The sequence below is a fragment of the Lates calcarifer genome, linkage group LG7_2 (assembly GCF_001640805.2).
Source record: "Lates calcarifer isolate ASB-BC8 linkage group LG7_2, TLL_Latcal_v3, whole genome shotgun sequence".
NCBI lineage: Eukaryota > Metazoa > Chordata > Actinopteri > Centropomidae > Lates > Lates calcarifer.
The window spans coordinates 235,462-252,146 of NC_066854.1; the positions used below are offsets into that span (position 1 = coordinate 235,462).

Here is a 16,685-nt window from a genome sequence, read left to right on the forward strand (position 1 = left end):
GATATGAAGTGAAATAACAAAGGTCTGGTTTGATACAGGGCCAGCAATGCATTCTGGGACTTGTAGTTGACCTGACAGTGTTGCAGCTTTGACTTTTTACCAGTGAAGCAGAATATTTTTCTAAATGTTGGAGATAATGTCCGCCCACTCTGATCACTGCAGTTTAAACATGTCGACACCCCTTCCTCCCCCGTCTCTCTCTCTCTCTCTCTCCCTCAATACAGGTCAATGCCCTCTCTACCACCCCTCCTCTCTCCCTCCCTCTCTCCACATTCAGACTCCATTACTTCCACTCAGCACACTGAGGTTTTTCCAGCCGAGCTCACCATCACCACCATCCACGGCCATGTTTTGGTTTCACAGACTGTCCCTCGGGCTCCTGCTGCTCCACCTGGCCGCCGCCAACGGTACGTCAACAAAGATCCAGACTGAACCGTCAGAAACAACCAGTGAGAGGAATGTGGAGTTAAAGCAGGGCGAGACAGAGCTGAGTGTTGTGGTGGTGGTGGGGTGTTTGGACAGAGAGTCCTGCTAATGGAGACATGATGACATTGATTATTGATGATTGACAGCTCTGTCCTTCACTCAGACACTCAACCTCTCTCACATCTCATTGGACAAACAAACCACTTGCTTTGCTCTGATTGGTCGTTCTTTGTTTAAACCAAATAATTAGTGCTGCAACTAACTAACAGGTTGTTTTTCCATAAAGTATGAGAGAATTGTGAAAATGTTTGTTATAATTTCTAAATACTAAATGTAATATCTTTAAAAGTCGTGTTTTATTCAAACCAGTCAAAAACCAAATAAAGATAAATAAATGCATCTAATCTTCACATTCAGGAGGCTGGAGCTGGCAAATATTTATTCATTTATTTAAAAACAACCAAATAAATACCAAGTGATCAGTAATTTAATCCATTAATCCACTAATTGCTGCAGTCGTTCTGAAAATGCTGAATTTCTCTAAAAATACCTCTTGAGAGAAAACGCAGACGGAGCTGCTAGTTTCTGAAGTTAACAGAGTTTTGTCAAACTCACAATGGACAGTAATAAAGTGTTTTTCATTCCACACATTCTTCTTCCTTGTGAAAACCTGCAAACTATGTTACTCACAAGCTGAGGGTGCGCTGAGGTGAGAGTTTGCTGAGGCTGATGGGAATGTTCTGCAGGTATTTGGTCATGAACCAAAGTACTGGACAGATCAAAATGCTGGTCTGACCCTGTTCCACATTTCTTCTCTCCCTCCAGTCTTCTTGGACAACAAGGCGGCCAGTCAGGTTCTGACCCGGCGCAGACGAGCCAACAGCTTTTTAGAGGAGCTCAAACAAGGCAACATGGAGAGGGAGTGTGTGGAGGAGCGCTGCAACTGGGAGGAGGCGCGAGAGATCTTTGAAAACGCTGAGAAAACTGTACTGAACTTCTGCAGCTACACACTAAAACACACAACCACATCCACCACAACAAGTGTTAATCTAACGCCCAGATAACTGTGGCTTGCTAGCTTAGTTTGACTTAAGGTATCTTAGCACTAGCCTAACTAAGTTAAACAATCAAAACAACCCCAAAGTTGGATTTACACTTCACTTTAGATTTTAAGCTTCAAGTTTCAAATCTAAATGCTAAAATTGATCTTACACTCCACAAAGGTCAAAAAAATAGATTTACTTCCTTTACTGACACATACATGTCAGACTTTACGTTGCTTTTAATTATGTTACTCTGTTTCTTTTCTTTCTCAGAATGAATTCTGGGCCAAATATGTCGGTAAGAAAATAAAAAATCTTTATAACAGGCTTGGCCAAACTTGATCTGTAAATGTAAAGGAGGTATGAAATGCTATCTGCTTTTAGCTGGTGTGTGCTGTATTGCACATTGGAGTTTCTTTACTGATCTCATCAAAACTCTGATTGAACCTGCTTCATTGACCTGCAGATGGCGACGCATGTGTGTCGATGCCCTGTGCTCATGGAGGACTTTGCAAAGACGGGATCGGCACCTACACCTGCTACTGCCCGGGCGGGTACCAGGGCTTCAACTGTGAAATTGGTAAAGAAACACACTGGATAGTTGACGGCTGAAGCAGCGTAACTAAACATAGAAACATAAGACTTTCCGGGATAACGAAACAATCCTGTGGTTAAGCTTAAGGTTTACTGAACTACTGAACGGACGTTGTGCCACCTTCTGAATGGTCAGACACTTGCTTTGTTTGTCTCCGCAGTCATTCCTGAACTCTGTGAGGCCAAAAACGGAGGCTGCGAACATTTCTGCACCGTGGCCCAAGGAAATGTTCAGTGCTCCTGTGCTGACGGATATTTCCTGGCATCAGATGATAAATCCTGTAACTCCAACCGTAAGAGTCTCAAACCTACCAGGTCTTTTATTGGTTCCACATTCATGAAGCATCCTACAGATTTTGCTGTAGCACCACCATCAGGGAAAAATTTCCATGTGTAGGCAAGAAATATCGGAAATAGTTTTTAGAAGTTCTTTCAATGATTAGTCTTTTTAGTCTACAAACCCTGACCTCTAAACCTCACATGAACTCTTGCAGAGACCTTCAAGTGCGGCACCATCATCACCACAGACACCCGGACTGTTTTCAGGTACGTGCGACAGAACACAACCATGGGAAACACTACTGGGCTGAACACGACAGACCTCAACACAAACTCCACCGAGCAGACGACAAACTCCACTGACCTGACATCAGAGTCCCCGCTCCCTGGACACGGCGACAACAGTGAAATTGTGCCAAAAGAATTAGAAAAAATCCTCTCTGATAGGGCTCGTATGACCCGAATTGTCAACGGAGAGGACTGCCCACCAGGAGAATGTCCATGGCAGGTAGAAACACTTTATTTTAAATAACAAGACATTTTAACTACCAGATATTTACATTTTTTATGGTGAGACATCCTGATACCAGAAAACAAGGACCAATGTCAAGACAAAGACAGCCACAGCCTTGGACACACCTGGCAGTCCATTACTGTCCATTATTGTGTCTGTATAGAAACCTTGGAATCACTATTGTCCAGGTGTGCATAACACCTGTAATATTATCTCATCTTTGTAGGCGCTCCTCCTGAACGAGGAGGACATCGGCTTCTGTGGAGGAACCATCCTCACTGAATACATCATCCTGACCGCAGCCCACTGCATAAACCAATCACGCTACATCTACATCAAGCTTGGTAGGTCTGACTGACCAATCACCATCACCTGAGTCACTCAGTGGATCACATGCTGTAGATATGAGGAGTACCTGTGAGACTGTGAATGGTTTACAAATTCTGAGATACTTGTTCTTGTAATAATTAGATTGATAGACTATGTATGACAAAATTTGAGTTTTTTTCTGTATTAAGATTTGCTTTAATAATTATGCAGTACAGATCTATTCATGAGAGTTTTCATGTGATTATGAGATTATGTATGATTTTGTAATTTTGAAATATTTGTTTTTGTAATTATGAGATAGACTATGTTTGATGCATGACAAAAAAATCTGTATTTTTCATAATTATGCAGTACAGATCTTTTATGTGATAGTTATTATGAAATTATGATTTTGTCATTTATTTTTGTAATTATGAGATCTTGCATTATTTTTTATATTTTACATTTACTTAACAAATTCAGCGTTGGTGAAATATTTATTATTTCTGTGCATTCAGGTGAGTTTGACACGTTGGTGGATCACGGTAATGAAGCCATCCATCGTGTGGAAACTATTGCCACCCATCATAACTACAGACCGGACACGTACCACAATGACATCGCACTCATCAAATTAACCAAGCCCATCAAGTTCACCAGGTTCATCCTGCCGGCCTGCATACCTACGCCAGATTTTGCTGAGAAGGTGAATCTTTAAACCTCTAAAAAAAAAAACAGGTTAAAACCACTTTAAGACTTAAAATATCTTTGTCATAAACTCACACATTTTAAATGAACAGTGACATTTTGGACATTTTGACATTTGAAAGTGCAAAAACTACTACTCATCATTTGACTGAGAAGAAGACTTCAGGAAGTTACTGGTCCCAACCAAGAAACAGTCCGACACTAATCCCAATTTTCACACTTTTTTGGACTACTTAACACTTTAACAAGACAGAAACATAAAGTAACACACTTGTTACATGTTTTACCTTCTGCAGGTCCTGATGGAGCAGCAGGATGGCATGGTCAGTGGTTTCGGCCGTCTGGGTGAGGGTCGGCAGGCGTCCACCATCTTGCAGCGCCTCACAGTGCCCTACGTGGATCGGCAAACCTGCATCGAATCGACTCAATTGCGCATCTCCGCCCGCATGTTCTGCGCCGGGTACCGCGACTCACCCAAGGACTCCTGCCAAGGTGACAGCGGCGGGCCGCACGTCACCCGCTACCGCAACACCTATTTTATCACCGGGATTGTGAGCTGGGGTGAAGGCTGCGCACGTAAAGGCAAATATGGCATCTACACCCAGGTGTCCAAGTTCATCCCCTGGATCCGTGGCGGCATCGCAAAGCTGTCGTTGAAAGAGCAGCACGGCAGCAGGGTGAAGAGGCACCATGAGCCCATCAAGAGGGTGTTTCTGTAAGATGGCAATCACAGGATCTCATAAATCATTGCTGAACTCCACCGAGCAGAGATCAGCCACTCTTTGTACCTCTCCTGTAGTGATCAATTTTACCTTTCAGATTTCTTATCAGTTACAGAAATGTGATGACTTATCCCTGTTTTAAAGACATGAGCAAATTTCTTAAAGCAATAATGAAAACATTTTAGTAACCAGCTTCCACATCCACTAGACATTAGGTCACCATTGAATTGTGGAGTTCCTCAGGGTTCTGCTCTCGGTCCTTTGTATTTTCCGTTAAAAATTCAATAATTTACTGTTTTGTCTATTTGAGGCAGCAGAACAGTCTGTAAACAAAACATCTGACATATCACCAGTGTAAAACTTTGACACAGATGAATATAATAATGATAATTGATGTCGAGCCTGTGTGTCCAGCATTCCCTCTCTTTTACCTCTGTTTTTGGTCTCCACCACCTCCTGAGGGAAATATCGCTGTAGCAGGGAGTGTTCAACACAAAAGTCTGAAATGTAAAGCAATTCCACAAAAAACTGTCAATGTTAAACCAAAAAGTATAAAACAATTGACAAAATAAATGACAATGGTGACGTGAACCAGTGTGATTTAACGGTTTTCTTATCAATATTATTAAAAATGTGTAAGTGCAAAATGCAGAAAGATGAACTCAAAATAAAAAACATTATGAAATTTGTGTAAAACACAACAATGTCTGTATTTGTGTATTTTTTATCAGTTACTGCCAGAAATTAGCTTTTTGAGCTGAAGTTAAAGCAAATAAAGAAAAACTATAACAACAGTCTGTCATGGAGTTTGTGTGATTAAAACTAAAATACTACAAAACTTATATTTACTTTAATATTCACTTGTGAAACACATTTGAAGGTGCCACTTTGAACTTTGAAATTATAGGCATATCTTTCTGATATTCTGATATAACAATCAATTAATCAATAAACTAAACGATGGATAAATCAGTAATGGATATAAGCATAGTTGGAAATAACAGTTTGACTGAAACAGTCTCTGTAGGTTGTGAGAGAAAACAGAAAAAAATGTGTAAGTGACCTCAACTTACAATTATTTGCTCAAATCACAATACTGGTGTTTTCAATATTGGTGCATTAAGCTTCGTTTTCCTGAGAGTTTCCAAAATAACACATTTTTCTGGGAACTACAAGGATCAGAAACTCCCATTACTGCTCAGGAAAAGAGAGAAGGACCTTTCAGAAAAAGAAAAACGATAAATGGCTTTAAGGTTGTTAAACCCTGATCATTCTGGCTGTGGAGCCACTTTAAGAATAATTCAACCACCAGCACCACGTCCGTCTTTAGTTTTCTCTACGTTCTAATAATCATTTGATCCGGATCAAGAAATATTCCAGTGTCATTTTAAATAATTAATCCCAATGGTGAAATTCCTTTTTGTTTACCTCAAATAAACAAACGTATTGAGTATTGATGTTTCAGAGGTCGAACCTGCTGCTTGTTTGAGGACTCAGGCCATAGTCCACTGCTGGAACAAACTGTTTACCGAACGCAGCTTTTATTTTTTTTATTTTAACTCTTTATAGAAACAGGTTTGACCTGCTTAGCTGAAAATCCAACTTTTGTGAAAAGACGAAAGAGTTTGAAAAAGTCCAGTGTTTGAAATGTGTGTAATCGAATCAGAAATGAGCCTGTGAACTGACCAACGTCTCAGTTTTAAATCTGATTAAACTTCTATTAGGGTTCTGCTTTTTTCAATCAGTAACATTGACATTTTACTTTCTTATCTTCTTATCGTCAGACTAACAGACCATGAAAAGAAATGAGATTTAGAGCAAGCGTCACTTCACGTTTCTTGTAAATGAATTGGCTGTGACTCATCGTTGTGTATATATGTGTGTGTGTGTGTGTGTGTGTGTGTTTGTGCGGGCGTGTGTTGCAGTGAACTCAGTGTCATGGCGGTCAGCATCATGTCTGCTTGTTGTCGAGTGTCTGTTCTGTCTCTTTACCTTCTTGCCCTTTTCCTTCAGGTCCTCAGCCAAGGACAAGGTAAGACATCTGACCTCTGACCTTTGGTGGTGATTAGTTAGAGTATGTTTATAATTAGTGCAGTGCAGTAAAACAGTGTTGACGAGTGAGCTCATTTAAGACGAATGAATCATTCAACTGATATTAGATGATCTTAATAAATATTAAAATGTTCCAGATTTAGTTAGAAACATATGGGGGCCTATTTGTGCCAAAAACATGTCTGTATAAATCAAATCAAATGTTGACTGTAGTTTAGTTTTTAACACAAACTACACGTCGTCATTACGACCCTGTAATTTAATTTGTGATGATTCCTTAATGTCATATTTACAATTACAGCAAAGTATTAAATACTTTATAATTTTAATTAGTTTAAAGATGGTTATTATTTATTATTATGTGAGAATTATGACTTACAAAGTTGTATAAACCTCAAGTCAGTGTGGCATGAGTACAACTACATCATTCATACTGAGTGATTATTACTGTTCATGAAAATGAAACTACATTATGTCAAACTGTTGTCATACGTTGGATGGTATAAATCGTATGATTATAATTTATTATAATCACAGCTTACTATCTGAATTATAACTATAATATATATAATATAGAATTATAATTATATATACATATATTATATATATACTATATAAAATGCAAAGTATTACAAATATTGTATTTGTAACAAAATATTTTATAGATATTTACATATTACAGAATCATAAATCATTATGTTATAATCGTAATTTACTATTTGAATTGGTAATAGTTTTTGTTAGTATTAGTTTTTATTGTTAAAGCATTTTGTGTTACATTGTGTTTGTAAGAAAAGGGCAATATTAATAAAGTCTGATGAACCTAACCCGCAAATATACAATATACATATTTTATTATATAATGTTGTATTTTTAGTGTTTCGTCAGGCTCCTCAGGCCCACAGTGTTCTCCTGAGGTCCAAACGGGCCAATATGTTCCTGCTGGAGGAGATCCTGCCCGGGAACCTGGAGAGGGAGTGTTACGAGGAGCTGTGCAACTTCGAGGAGGCGCGGGAATGCTTTGAGGACGACGCCAAGACGGTCAGTCGCTAATAATGATTCTGAACAACAGGTCGACTTTCAGTATCTGGAGAAGCAGGAAACTGGTTTTAACTTGAGTTTGTTTCTCTGCAGTTTGCCTTCTGGACTGTTTACTATGGTGAGTTTTCTTTAGCATAAACATGTTTTAGTCATGAGATGGAGTTAGGTATTCAGAATGCAAAACATAACTGTATTTAGTTAAAACTACATTTTAAATAGGTGTTGATCAGAGTTACAGTCACATTCTTAAAATCAAAGCATTACCTAGGGATTACTTTCTGAAATCTGTATTAGTCACTGCGATTTTAACGAGCTACCTAACCACAGATTAGCATTGTAGTCAACTTGCTGAGCAAGTAATAAATATGACTGTGTTTATTGGAAAGATGAATTTTCAAAATATTGATTTTACCAGATGGAGACCAATGTAAGTCCAACCCCTGCCTCCATGGAGGAGACTGCACCAACAAAGCAGGGACGTTCGAGTGCTCCTGTCCTGCCTCCCACACCGGACCAGTCTGTGAACTGGAGCTGTCGAAGACCCCTGCACCTCAACTCAGACCAGGTTTGACCGCACCTACAGATACGGCATCAAAATGTTCATATCGTGGTCCGTTCAGGGACTTTTTTTTCTGGATGAATGAAAAGTGGGACCAAGCCTACAAATCCAAACGTCTGACTTACACCATCGGTCGTTAGCTGTTGGACTTCTCCCATTGGCTGTTGCTCAGTCAGAATGACTGGACACGAACAAGTCATTGAGTGCATGACTCTACAGGACATATATCCCTGGGATGTTCAGAGTCCCTGTCTTCATTTAACGTAAATATCTGTTTCAGAAATCGCAGAGTGTCCGACTAAAGGTCCGACAGCTTGTCACCAGTTGTGCATGGCGTCCTACTACTCCTTCACCTGCTCCTGCATGCCGGGATTCAAACTACAGGCCGACCAACGGAGCTGTCTGCCTGAAGGTCTGAACCCCACAAAAATACCAAAGGTACCACATTTACCAAACCAGTTCAAACTGGTGAAATAATGATGTGTTTGTGTCCTCAGTGGAGTTTCCCTGTGGAAGACTTCCCGACAAGTTCAACACGACTGTGTCAATATGTCGCAATGGAAACTGTCCCTGGCAGGTAAGAGCCTCTCAGCCATTGTCCAATCACAGCTTCGATACCAACAGGTATCTGTTATCAACAGGTGTGTGTACCTTAACAGTCTTGTAAACTGGAGCTGTGGGTTTGTTTTCTGTCTCCAGGTGTCCCTGATGAACAGTAAGGGGGTGGAGTTGTGTGATGGCGTGGTGCTCGGTCGACACTCTGTCCTGACCTCAAACCGCTGCCTCCTCCAGGACTCAGAGTCCGAACTCCGGCCCTCCAACTTGTACGTGGTCACTGGTATGGAACTTAGTTTATCTATTAACTGACCAACGTGTTTATGATGAAATCTGATAAAATATTTATTCTGGACTTTTATTGTGAAGTTGAAGAAAGCTCCATTATTTTGACGTCGCTTTTGTCTCCAAGGCAACAACAGGATGCTCATCGCTGTCAGTGCTCTGTACGTCCACAACCGTTTCAAAACAAATCACCACGACAACGACCTCATCCTCCTCGAGCTGGCCCGCCCTCTGCCCTTTGGCCCCACCCTCATCCACGTCTGCCTGCCCGCCAAGGACTTCAGCGAAAACATCCTGATGCATTCTGGGAGGACGGGCATCACTGGGAAACCAGAGGGCGGACAAAATCAGGACCTGGGCTACATGACGCTGGACGAGTGTCGCAGCAAGCTGAATGTCTCGCATCCACTCAGCAACAAGATGTTCTGCATGAGGACGCAAACTGAAGCTCAAGGGAGACCAAATGGAGCTTTAGGGAACCGAAATGAGGCCCAGAGGAGCCTGAACAAACCTTTAGGGAAACAAAATGGAGGCCAGGGAAGGTTGAACGCACAAATAGTGAACATCAGCCGGAATCAAACTGGAGCCGAGGTGACGCCAAATGGGGCAGAAAATCAAATCAGCAGCAGTTCAAAGAGTGAAAATCAGAAGCCCTCTGTGTCTGACGGTGGTTTGAGGTCAGAGGTTGGGGGCAGGCAATGTGGCGGTCTGTTGCTGGGGTCACCTGTCGCCACAGTGGAGAAGGGAACGGCGTTCCTGACCGGGCTGCTGATCTCGTCGTCCACAGCTTGCGACAGTGACAGTGACAGCGGCGGACTAGTGTTCAGCAAACTTTCCCGCTACTTAAACTGGATCAGACCAAGACTGGAGGCGGTTGAGGAACGCATGACCCCGCAAATCAGCCAGTATCCTGAGACTCAATGAAAACCTGATGACCGCTGCCACCTTTAAAACTCTTTAGAAAAGGAGCTAACAGGCTGGTTCATCTTCAAACCACTAGATTCCCTTTACTGGACCAAACTGGTTCACTTTCATTCATCAGTTTTATGAATGATTTCCGACCTGTGGTTACTGGTGGTAACAGCAGGTGCAGTTTATTACCACAGGGGGGCAGCAAACACTGATTCATCAGCTAAATCATCAGAAATACAACAGCATAACTACCAGCTAAATGACTGAGTTATAGTTGTATTCTTTAAAGTGTTGCTGTCGCTACATAGTCAACATTAGCATTAGCAACTGCTTGATTTCCAATCTTGATGAAACATATTCCTTTACTCACCAATATTAACACATCTTACTTCTATTTCTACTGCTTCTTCTCTTGAAGTTAGCATGCTAACCAGCTAGCTTCTTATTTCTTGTAAACACAACGATGGCTGAAGCTCTTGGTAAGTAAACAGCTGCTAATGCTAATGTTAGCTACGTAACAAAAACAGCACCTTTAACAAACAATCGTGATCAGTGACAAATACATCGTCTTTCCTGTGGTTGCTTCACAATAAAAGCCTCCCTATCTTTGCTCCGTTGAAGTCTTTTATCAATCAAATCGATTTTTTATCTGAATCGTTCACCAACCGATCAAATGTTAAAAAAAAAAAAAAATCTAATATTTAATGTGAAGCAGCGGCAGAGGGGAATTTAATCTAATCCAGCTCTGATAATAACAAATAATAACAAAAAAAGAAGTGGGTTTGATTTCATTGAATTCTTCATTGAAAACTTCACCATAACATTTTCAATACTGCATTAAATCCAAGATATCAGAAGGATAAACAGTGTAGAATAATCTGTTTTATATTCTCCCCAGTTTGAACAGGACATTTATCACATTGTGGAAGTAAAGAATCCAGGATTTTTACTTTTCACGTGTAAAAAACTTTAAAGGAAACGAAAGTGTCAGAATTTTGCAGTGAAATATGAAAGTCGATTGAATTTCCTGTCAGAATTTCTATTTGAACTGTAAATCTAAATTTGTGATGTATAATTAAACTGACGGTCCAAAGCCTCCAGGGAACACAGACTGTATCAATAAACCAATAACGTCAATAATCAATCAGATACACGCTCTACAAACCAGCATCTGTTTTATTCAACATTTTTTACAGTACAAAATAAAAAACAGGTGTTAATTGAATGGGTAAAGTTTCCGGGAGGATCTGTGGAGCGTCGCAGCCAGAGTGGATTGTGGGTAATGTAGTCTAGGAGACGGAGGAGAGAGGAGGGAACGGATTCTGTTTACTGACTACGAGCTTCTGGTGCTGATGGGAGATGTAACCTTTGATGTGACCCTGACAGGAAACAGAAAATAAAAACGGATTTAAATGTTTGTCTACTTCCTGTGTTTGACCGCGAAGCCGAGTGTGTGAGCGAGTGTGTGTGTCGTTACCATGTAGATGAGGTTGGCCAGGATACACTGCACCTCGTCGATGTCCACATCCTCCACCTGCATCATCCTCAGAGACACGAGGAAGGCGTCCAGAGGCAGCTGGTGAGTCCTCAGCAGCAGATACCTGCAGACAGAGGTCAGAGGTCAGAGGTCACAGAGGAGCAGAGGTCAAACACAACTGGTCTGAGCAAAAAACTAAATCTATAAAAACAGTGTCAAAAACCAGACACTCACACTTTCTTGAAGAGGTTCCTGTAGGTGATGATCTTGAGCTTCTCCAGGATCAGGAAGATCCCACAGCGGATGAAGAAGGTCTCGTGTTTGGACAGAGCTTCGTTCAGCAGCAGCAGGTTCCCCTCGCTGTGAGACAGAGACACACGTCACCTGACAGCTCACCTGACACGCTGTGATGTCACTTCCTGTGTCACTGCCTCAGAAAAGAAAGAAGAAAACCTCGGCTCACCTCACAGCTTTGGTGACGTCGGCGAACTGCATCAGGTCGTATTTTCTCAGGAGCTGATGAGTCGGCATGTGACCCTGAAAGACCAGAAACAACATGAAGTCGTACTGGACTTAATCTGGATTAAACTGGTGTAAACTCTGTGTGAGCTGGGTTAAATCAGGTGAGGTGAGTTTCTAACCAGCAGCATCTTGACCGGCAGCAGGTAGATGAGAATCATCCTCTTGTTCTTCTGACTGGAGCGATGACAGTGGTGGAAGGCGAACGACAGAAACTCCTCGGCTGCAGAGACAAAACATCGGATTTGATTTTACATCGACTGAACATCGTTACTGTTATATTCTACTGTTGCACTGTTTCCCTTTAATCTAAACCCTACAGTGACAGTACTGCAGTGACAGTACTACAGTACCAGTACTGCAGTACAGTCCAGTTGTACCTGGTTTGAAGTCGCTGTCGAACATGGCTTTGCGGCCCACGTAGTATTTGTACGTGACTTTCTGAGCGGGGCTGTAGTCGTTCTTCAGGTTGGAGCTGTCGATGGCTCTGATCAGAGGCTTACACAGGTGCAGCTTATTGATCTGCAGCACACACACAGTAACCAATCAGCAGCTGACTCACCTGTGTCTGATCATTCTGATCGTATATTTCTAATTTTCTCCAATGAATCAATCACATTAAGGTAAATAATCAATAATCATCTTCGATCACTGATCAGCTCAGACCTTGAAGTAGATCTTGAAGAGTTGATTGCTCAGAAACATCATCCCCCACTTCTTCGAGTCCTCGATCCCCGCTCGGCTGTAAGAAGATCACTGTGTTTATACTGTCTGTATGTAGTACATGTACACACTGTGTATATAAGTACTGCAGTACTCTGTGTGTGTAGTTCACTGACTTGTCGCTGGCACAGACTCTGAAGCAGCTCATCAGCTGCTCTGCTGCTTTCTCCAGCATCTCCCCAGGTTGACCTTTGCCCTTTTTCTGCAGCTGCTGCTCGGCCTGAACACATACACTGTAATCAATACGATCGATCGACCTGCAGCCGATCACTTTTTACTGATTAAAGAAAAATCTGTGTCCGTCTGACAGCAGGTTTCTCACGTTGTTGGCGAATATCCTGAGATCCAGAGTGACAGCGAACATCACGGGCAGAGCCCTGAGAGAACAAACCAACAGAGTTTAATGACGCTGCGTTCACTGTCCGCGCGTTCATCTCAGCTTCATCCTCTAAATCCGACTCCTCGCGTCCGTACTCACCAGTTCTCCTCTTTGTGGGACTGGAAGGCTCTCAGGAAGGACGTGACGGGTCAAGGAGAAGGAGCGATTGATTATTGGCTGCTGATTGATCGACTGATCGACACGGATGATGTTGTGTTTAATGTTTGTGTGTTTTCATGAAGGATATTGAACGACGAGCGTCTGGAACTTGTAGGCTTCAACAAAGTCGTGATTGGCCACAGCATAGGTACACCTGGAACACACACACACACACACACATTTTAACTTCATGTCAGCACAGCTCATTCTGCTGATTGGTTCTTCAAATGAGAATCAATAACCAATAATCGATACACTGATCAGCTGTCTGTCCTACCTGAGATGAGCTGCGACCATCTCGTCGTACGGCGGCTCCAGGACCTGCTGACACTTGTCCTCTGGACTCGACAGCTGAAACACACACACACACACACACACACACACACAGATGAGGCCGTATCCTAGCAACACTGAGAGCGCACACCTGAGTGGGCGGAGCCTCACCTGGAGCCGGGGGTTGGCGACATGCGGGTGTTTGAAGGAGAGCAGCTCAGCGCAGAACGAACCCTCGTGGTTGTCGATGGCCTCGTAAACCTGCGGGAGAAAAACACCAACAAATAAGAGGAAGTTTCTCCACCTGTTCACTCAGGTGAGCTGAGGTCAGAGGTCAGAGCTTACCTGCTGCAGGTACTGGTTGATGGTGATGTGAGCCATGACGTCCTGCTGATTCAGCAGCTGCTCACACCTGGAGACAGAAACAAGAAGTGAAAACACCACATCTCATCGATTATTGATTATTGATTCATTGATTTTCAAACAAACAAAATAAATATTTACAGACTTCAGCCTCTGGAGAAACTTTTTTTTCTTTGATTGAACAGATGAAGAGGTTTAAAGATGGAATGATTATTGATTAACTATTGGAAACTAATGAGATCTTTAAAGGAAATTCTCATGAACTCTTTTTATGAAACTGACAAATGAACATTAGTTCATATTTACAAACAATCATCACATGATTAAAGCAACGTTTAACTTCACAGACTCCTCATCATTTATTTACATGTGAACAAAACACAGTCACATCTGACTATTAAAGTTTATTCAGCGGAGATTAAAGAGGAACTTTACTCATTGATTCGTTCAGTTCAGAAGTTTGATCTTAATCATCAGATTATTATAAAATCAAATCAACTCAAACAGAGAATCAGGTTTAAACAAACGAACTCTCTGTTAACCATCGTGAGCCACGATGTTAGCGCTTCACTCCGGGTTAAAAACTGACGTTAAACAGTTTCACCTTCGTCTTCTGACGGAAACAAACGGAAACGAACGATCGATTAAATCTAAAAATGGAATAAAAACTGTTACCGACCTGAAAAATGCAGATTTAATCCAGTAAATATCCGCTCACTCTCACTTCATTCACTCACAAACACGGACTGTTTTCAACCGTCGGACATGACGCACAACATCCGGGTCACGGAGGTTAGCTTCCGGTAGTCGCAGCTATTTCAAAATAAAAGCTTCCACGATACCGGAAACGATCCGGAGTAATTGTTACAGCTTTAAACTTAGACCAGAGATAAAATCCAGGAAAAGAGGAGTAAACAAACAAAAGACAAATATGGAAGAGACACTCGGGTATACTATGTAACAAAATTGTTTATTTATAACAAAATATATCAAAATAAACACAAAGGTGTGGAAGGGAGAGATCTGTAGAGTCAGTAGTGTTGTTGGATGGAAAACAAACAAAAAGAAGGAAAAACCACAAAGCAGAGGACTAAGGTGCCAGGAGGTCAGGTCGCCCCTGGACTGACTGCTGAACTGGTTTATATGCATGAGACACACAGGGCCCAGGTGTATCCCATATCACTAATCAGTACCCCCTCAGTCTGCAGCCCTGGAGATACAAAGCACAGCAACAGCAAGGTGAACCAAGCAGAGGGGCCATCACAGAATAATGATCAATAAGATCAGATCAGAATAATAATCAGAATCAGATCCTTTATTAATCTCTGGCATTGCTCTGCTCCATTTCACAGTACAGATCAATAAAGAGGAATAAAGCAACATAACAAAAGATACAAATAAAATAAAATAGTGATGAAACTTAATCCTTCAAAAAATAAAGAAATATACACTTTAAAATGGACACTGTTAATATTTACAGACATTTATTTAAATTAAATTGTGCAGATGAAATTAAATACAGTAAATAGATTTGTGTTTATTGCACATGTGAGACGAATAGTAACAGCAAAGAACAAGGCAGTTAAATATACATTTATATACACAGAACACAACAGATTTAACAGACAAACAGTCAGTGGATGAATGAGGTGTAAAGTCCTGTAGCACAGGAAAAAGAATGAAATATATATGAACCATATTAATATAGTGTTAATATCCTGCAGGAGGGGGAGGAGTTAGAGTCTGGTCAGCGGAGGGAGAGACTTCCTGTGGTGTTGGTGAGTCTCCTCAGCTTCCTCCTCCACCGACTCTGGCTCCACCCTCAGGACAGAAGCAGCTTTCCTGCTGCCTCAGCAGACTGCAGAGGACGACGCTGATAAACATCTGCAGCGTGATTCTGCAGACGCCCAAAGATCCGAGCGACTCTGAGCTTTCTGATAAACAGCTTCTGTGTTTGTTTGCTCAGGTACGTACACTCGTCCACAGACAACAAAAGTAGGAACAGAGAGAGAAAGCTGTTTTCTTTAAAGTTAAATTATGAAAGAATGAATTTGTTATTGCACGTAAATAATTCAAACTTTATCGTCCATACAGAGGCCCATTATCCTAAGAATATTCAGAATAAAATCAGACTTTATGTCAGGAACAACAAAAATATAAACAACTGTGATGAATGTTTGAAGACAGAGAAAATATTAATTTGGTAATTATACATTTAATACTTTCTATATTTATATTTATAAATATACAGAACAAAGGCACATTTGAAGTTAGTTCCACATTAAATGAGTAATAAATAATAAGTCTCATTATTTTATTTTATTATTGTAGATTTTCTAAACACACGTCGAGTGGATTTTACTTTTTAAATCCTGAAACTGTAACTTCCTGTCCTCTGATGCAGGATGGAGGTTTTCAGTGACTCCTCAGTGTTTTCATGTAGAGAAAAATCAAACATCAGAAACAAAGTGTTGTTCAACCTTTATTGACACAGAGCAGAATCACAGTGTCGTCCATATTGGAAACTTCATGCAGCGACAAACACCAGCACAGAGCAGAGCAGAATCCAGAGTCTCCACAGGCAGCAGATATGAAACCATAGATTTTAATGTGACGTGTTTTTTATTTCTTCTTTTCAGAAACGATCACGAGCAGAGAAACAACAACCAACATGCAGCAGCTGAAACGACAACACTGGACAGATCTGTTCTTATTTTCTCCTCCTCTTCACACAGACGTCTGTACTCAGGTTTAAATAAAGACAGGATCCAGGATACATGAACAACAGGGGGC

General features: G+C 41.3%; 4 protein-coding genes across 4 annotated transcripts in view; 2 read left to right on the top strand and 2 right to left on the bottom strand.

The window, feature by feature from the left end:
* The first annotated feature begins 238 nt into the window (after window positions 1-238).
* f10 (coagulation factor X) lies at window positions 239-5,389 on the top strand. The gene is made up of 9 exons (XM_018667133.2): window positions 239-407; window positions 1,252-1,412; window positions 1,743-1,767; window positions 1,936-2,049; window positions 2,225-2,356; window positions 2,558-2,850; window positions 3,083-3,200; window positions 3,684-3,871; window positions 4,170-5,389. Exons 1-9 carry the CDS (start codon window positions 347-349, stop codon window positions 4,590-4,592), a joined length of 1,515 nt encoding a protein of 504 aa, XP_018522649.1. The 5' UTR covers window positions 239-346; the 3' UTR covers window positions 4,593-5,389.
* A 1,078-nt stretch (window positions 5,390-6,467) lies between these two features.
* Window positions 6,468-11,416, top strand: prozb (protein Z, vitamin K-dependent plasma glycoprotein b). Its single transcript, XM_018667134.2, has 8 exons — window positions 6,468-6,627; window positions 7,525-7,688; window positions 7,782-7,806; window positions 8,104-8,253; window positions 8,528-8,659; window positions 8,745-8,824; window positions 8,947-9,085; window positions 9,215-11,416. Exons 1-8 carry the CDS (start codon window positions 6,534-6,536, stop codon window positions 10,009-10,011), a joined length of 1,581 nt encoding a protein of 526 aa, XP_018522650.1. The 5' UTR covers window positions 6,468-6,533; the 3' UTR covers window positions 10,012-11,416.
* On the bottom strand, window positions 11,158-14,697 carry pcid2 (PCI domain containing 2). The gene is made up of 15 exons (XM_018667142.2): window positions 14,572-14,697; window positions 13,875-13,941; window positions 13,701-13,790; window positions 13,534-13,607; window positions 13,345-13,410; window positions 13,197-13,238; window positions 13,041-13,095; window positions 12,835-12,938; window positions 12,662-12,737; window positions 12,376-12,517; window positions 12,118-12,218; window positions 11,940-12,013; window positions 11,711-11,836; window positions 11,477-11,600; window positions 11,158-11,378 (listed from the first exon to the last, which is right to left on the bottom strand). Exons 2-15 carry the CDS (start codon window positions 13,908-13,910, stop codon window positions 11,289-11,291), a joined length of 1,200 nt encoding a protein of 399 aa, XP_018522658.1. The 5' UTR covers window positions 13,911-13,941; window positions 14,572-14,697; the 3' UTR covers window positions 11,158-11,288.
* A 1,664-nt stretch (window positions 14,698-16,361) lies between these two features.
* The window catches only part of tbx19 (T-box transcription factor 19), an 11,487-nt gene continuing 11,163 nt past the window's right edge, over window positions 16,362-16,685 (bottom strand). Inside the window, exon 8 of the mRNA XM_051065835.1 lies at window positions 16,362-16,685. This exon is cut by the window's right edge and continues 581 nt beyond it. The gene's annotated coding sequence lies outside the window, so the exon portion shown is untranslated.

Bases quoted from the DNA above. Each gene is read 5' to 3' on its own strand.
- f10 (XM_018667133.2), top strand. From the start codon at position 347: ATGTTTTGGTTTCACAGACTGTCCCTCGGGCTCCTGCTGCTCCACCTG. The intron at 408-1,251 runs GTACGTCAACAA...CTCTCCCTCCAG, and splicing joins CCACCTGGCCGCCGCCAACG to TCTTCTTGGACAACAAGGCG. The intron at 2,050-2,224 runs GTAAAGAAACAC...TTGTCTCCGCAG, and splicing joins GGGCTTCAACTGTGAAATTG to TCATTCCTGAACTCTGTGAG.
- prozb (XM_018667134.2), top strand. From the start codon at position 6,534: ATGGCGGTCAGCATCATGTCTGCTTGTTGTCGAGTGTCTGTTCTGTCT. The intron at 6,628-7,524 runs GTAAGACATCTG...TTGTATTTTTAG, and splicing joins GGTCCTCAGCCAAGGACAAG to TGTTTCGTCAGGCTCCTCAG. The intron at 8,825-8,946 runs GTAAGAGCCTCT...TTCTGTCTCCAG, and splicing joins ATGGAAACTGTCCCTGGCAG to GTGTCCCTGATGAACAGTAA.
- pcid2 (XM_018667142.2), bottom strand. From the start codon at position 13,910: ATGGCTCACATCACCATCAACCAGTACCTGCAGCAG. The intron at 13,411-13,533 runs GTAGGACAGACA...TGTGTGTTCCAG, and splicing joins ATGGTCGCAGCTCATCTCAG to GTGTACCTATGCTGTGGCCA. The intron at 13,239-13,344 runs ATATCCTTCATG...TTGACCCGTCAC, and splicing joins TTCCAGACGCTCGTCGTTCA to GTCCTTCCTGAGAGCCTTCC.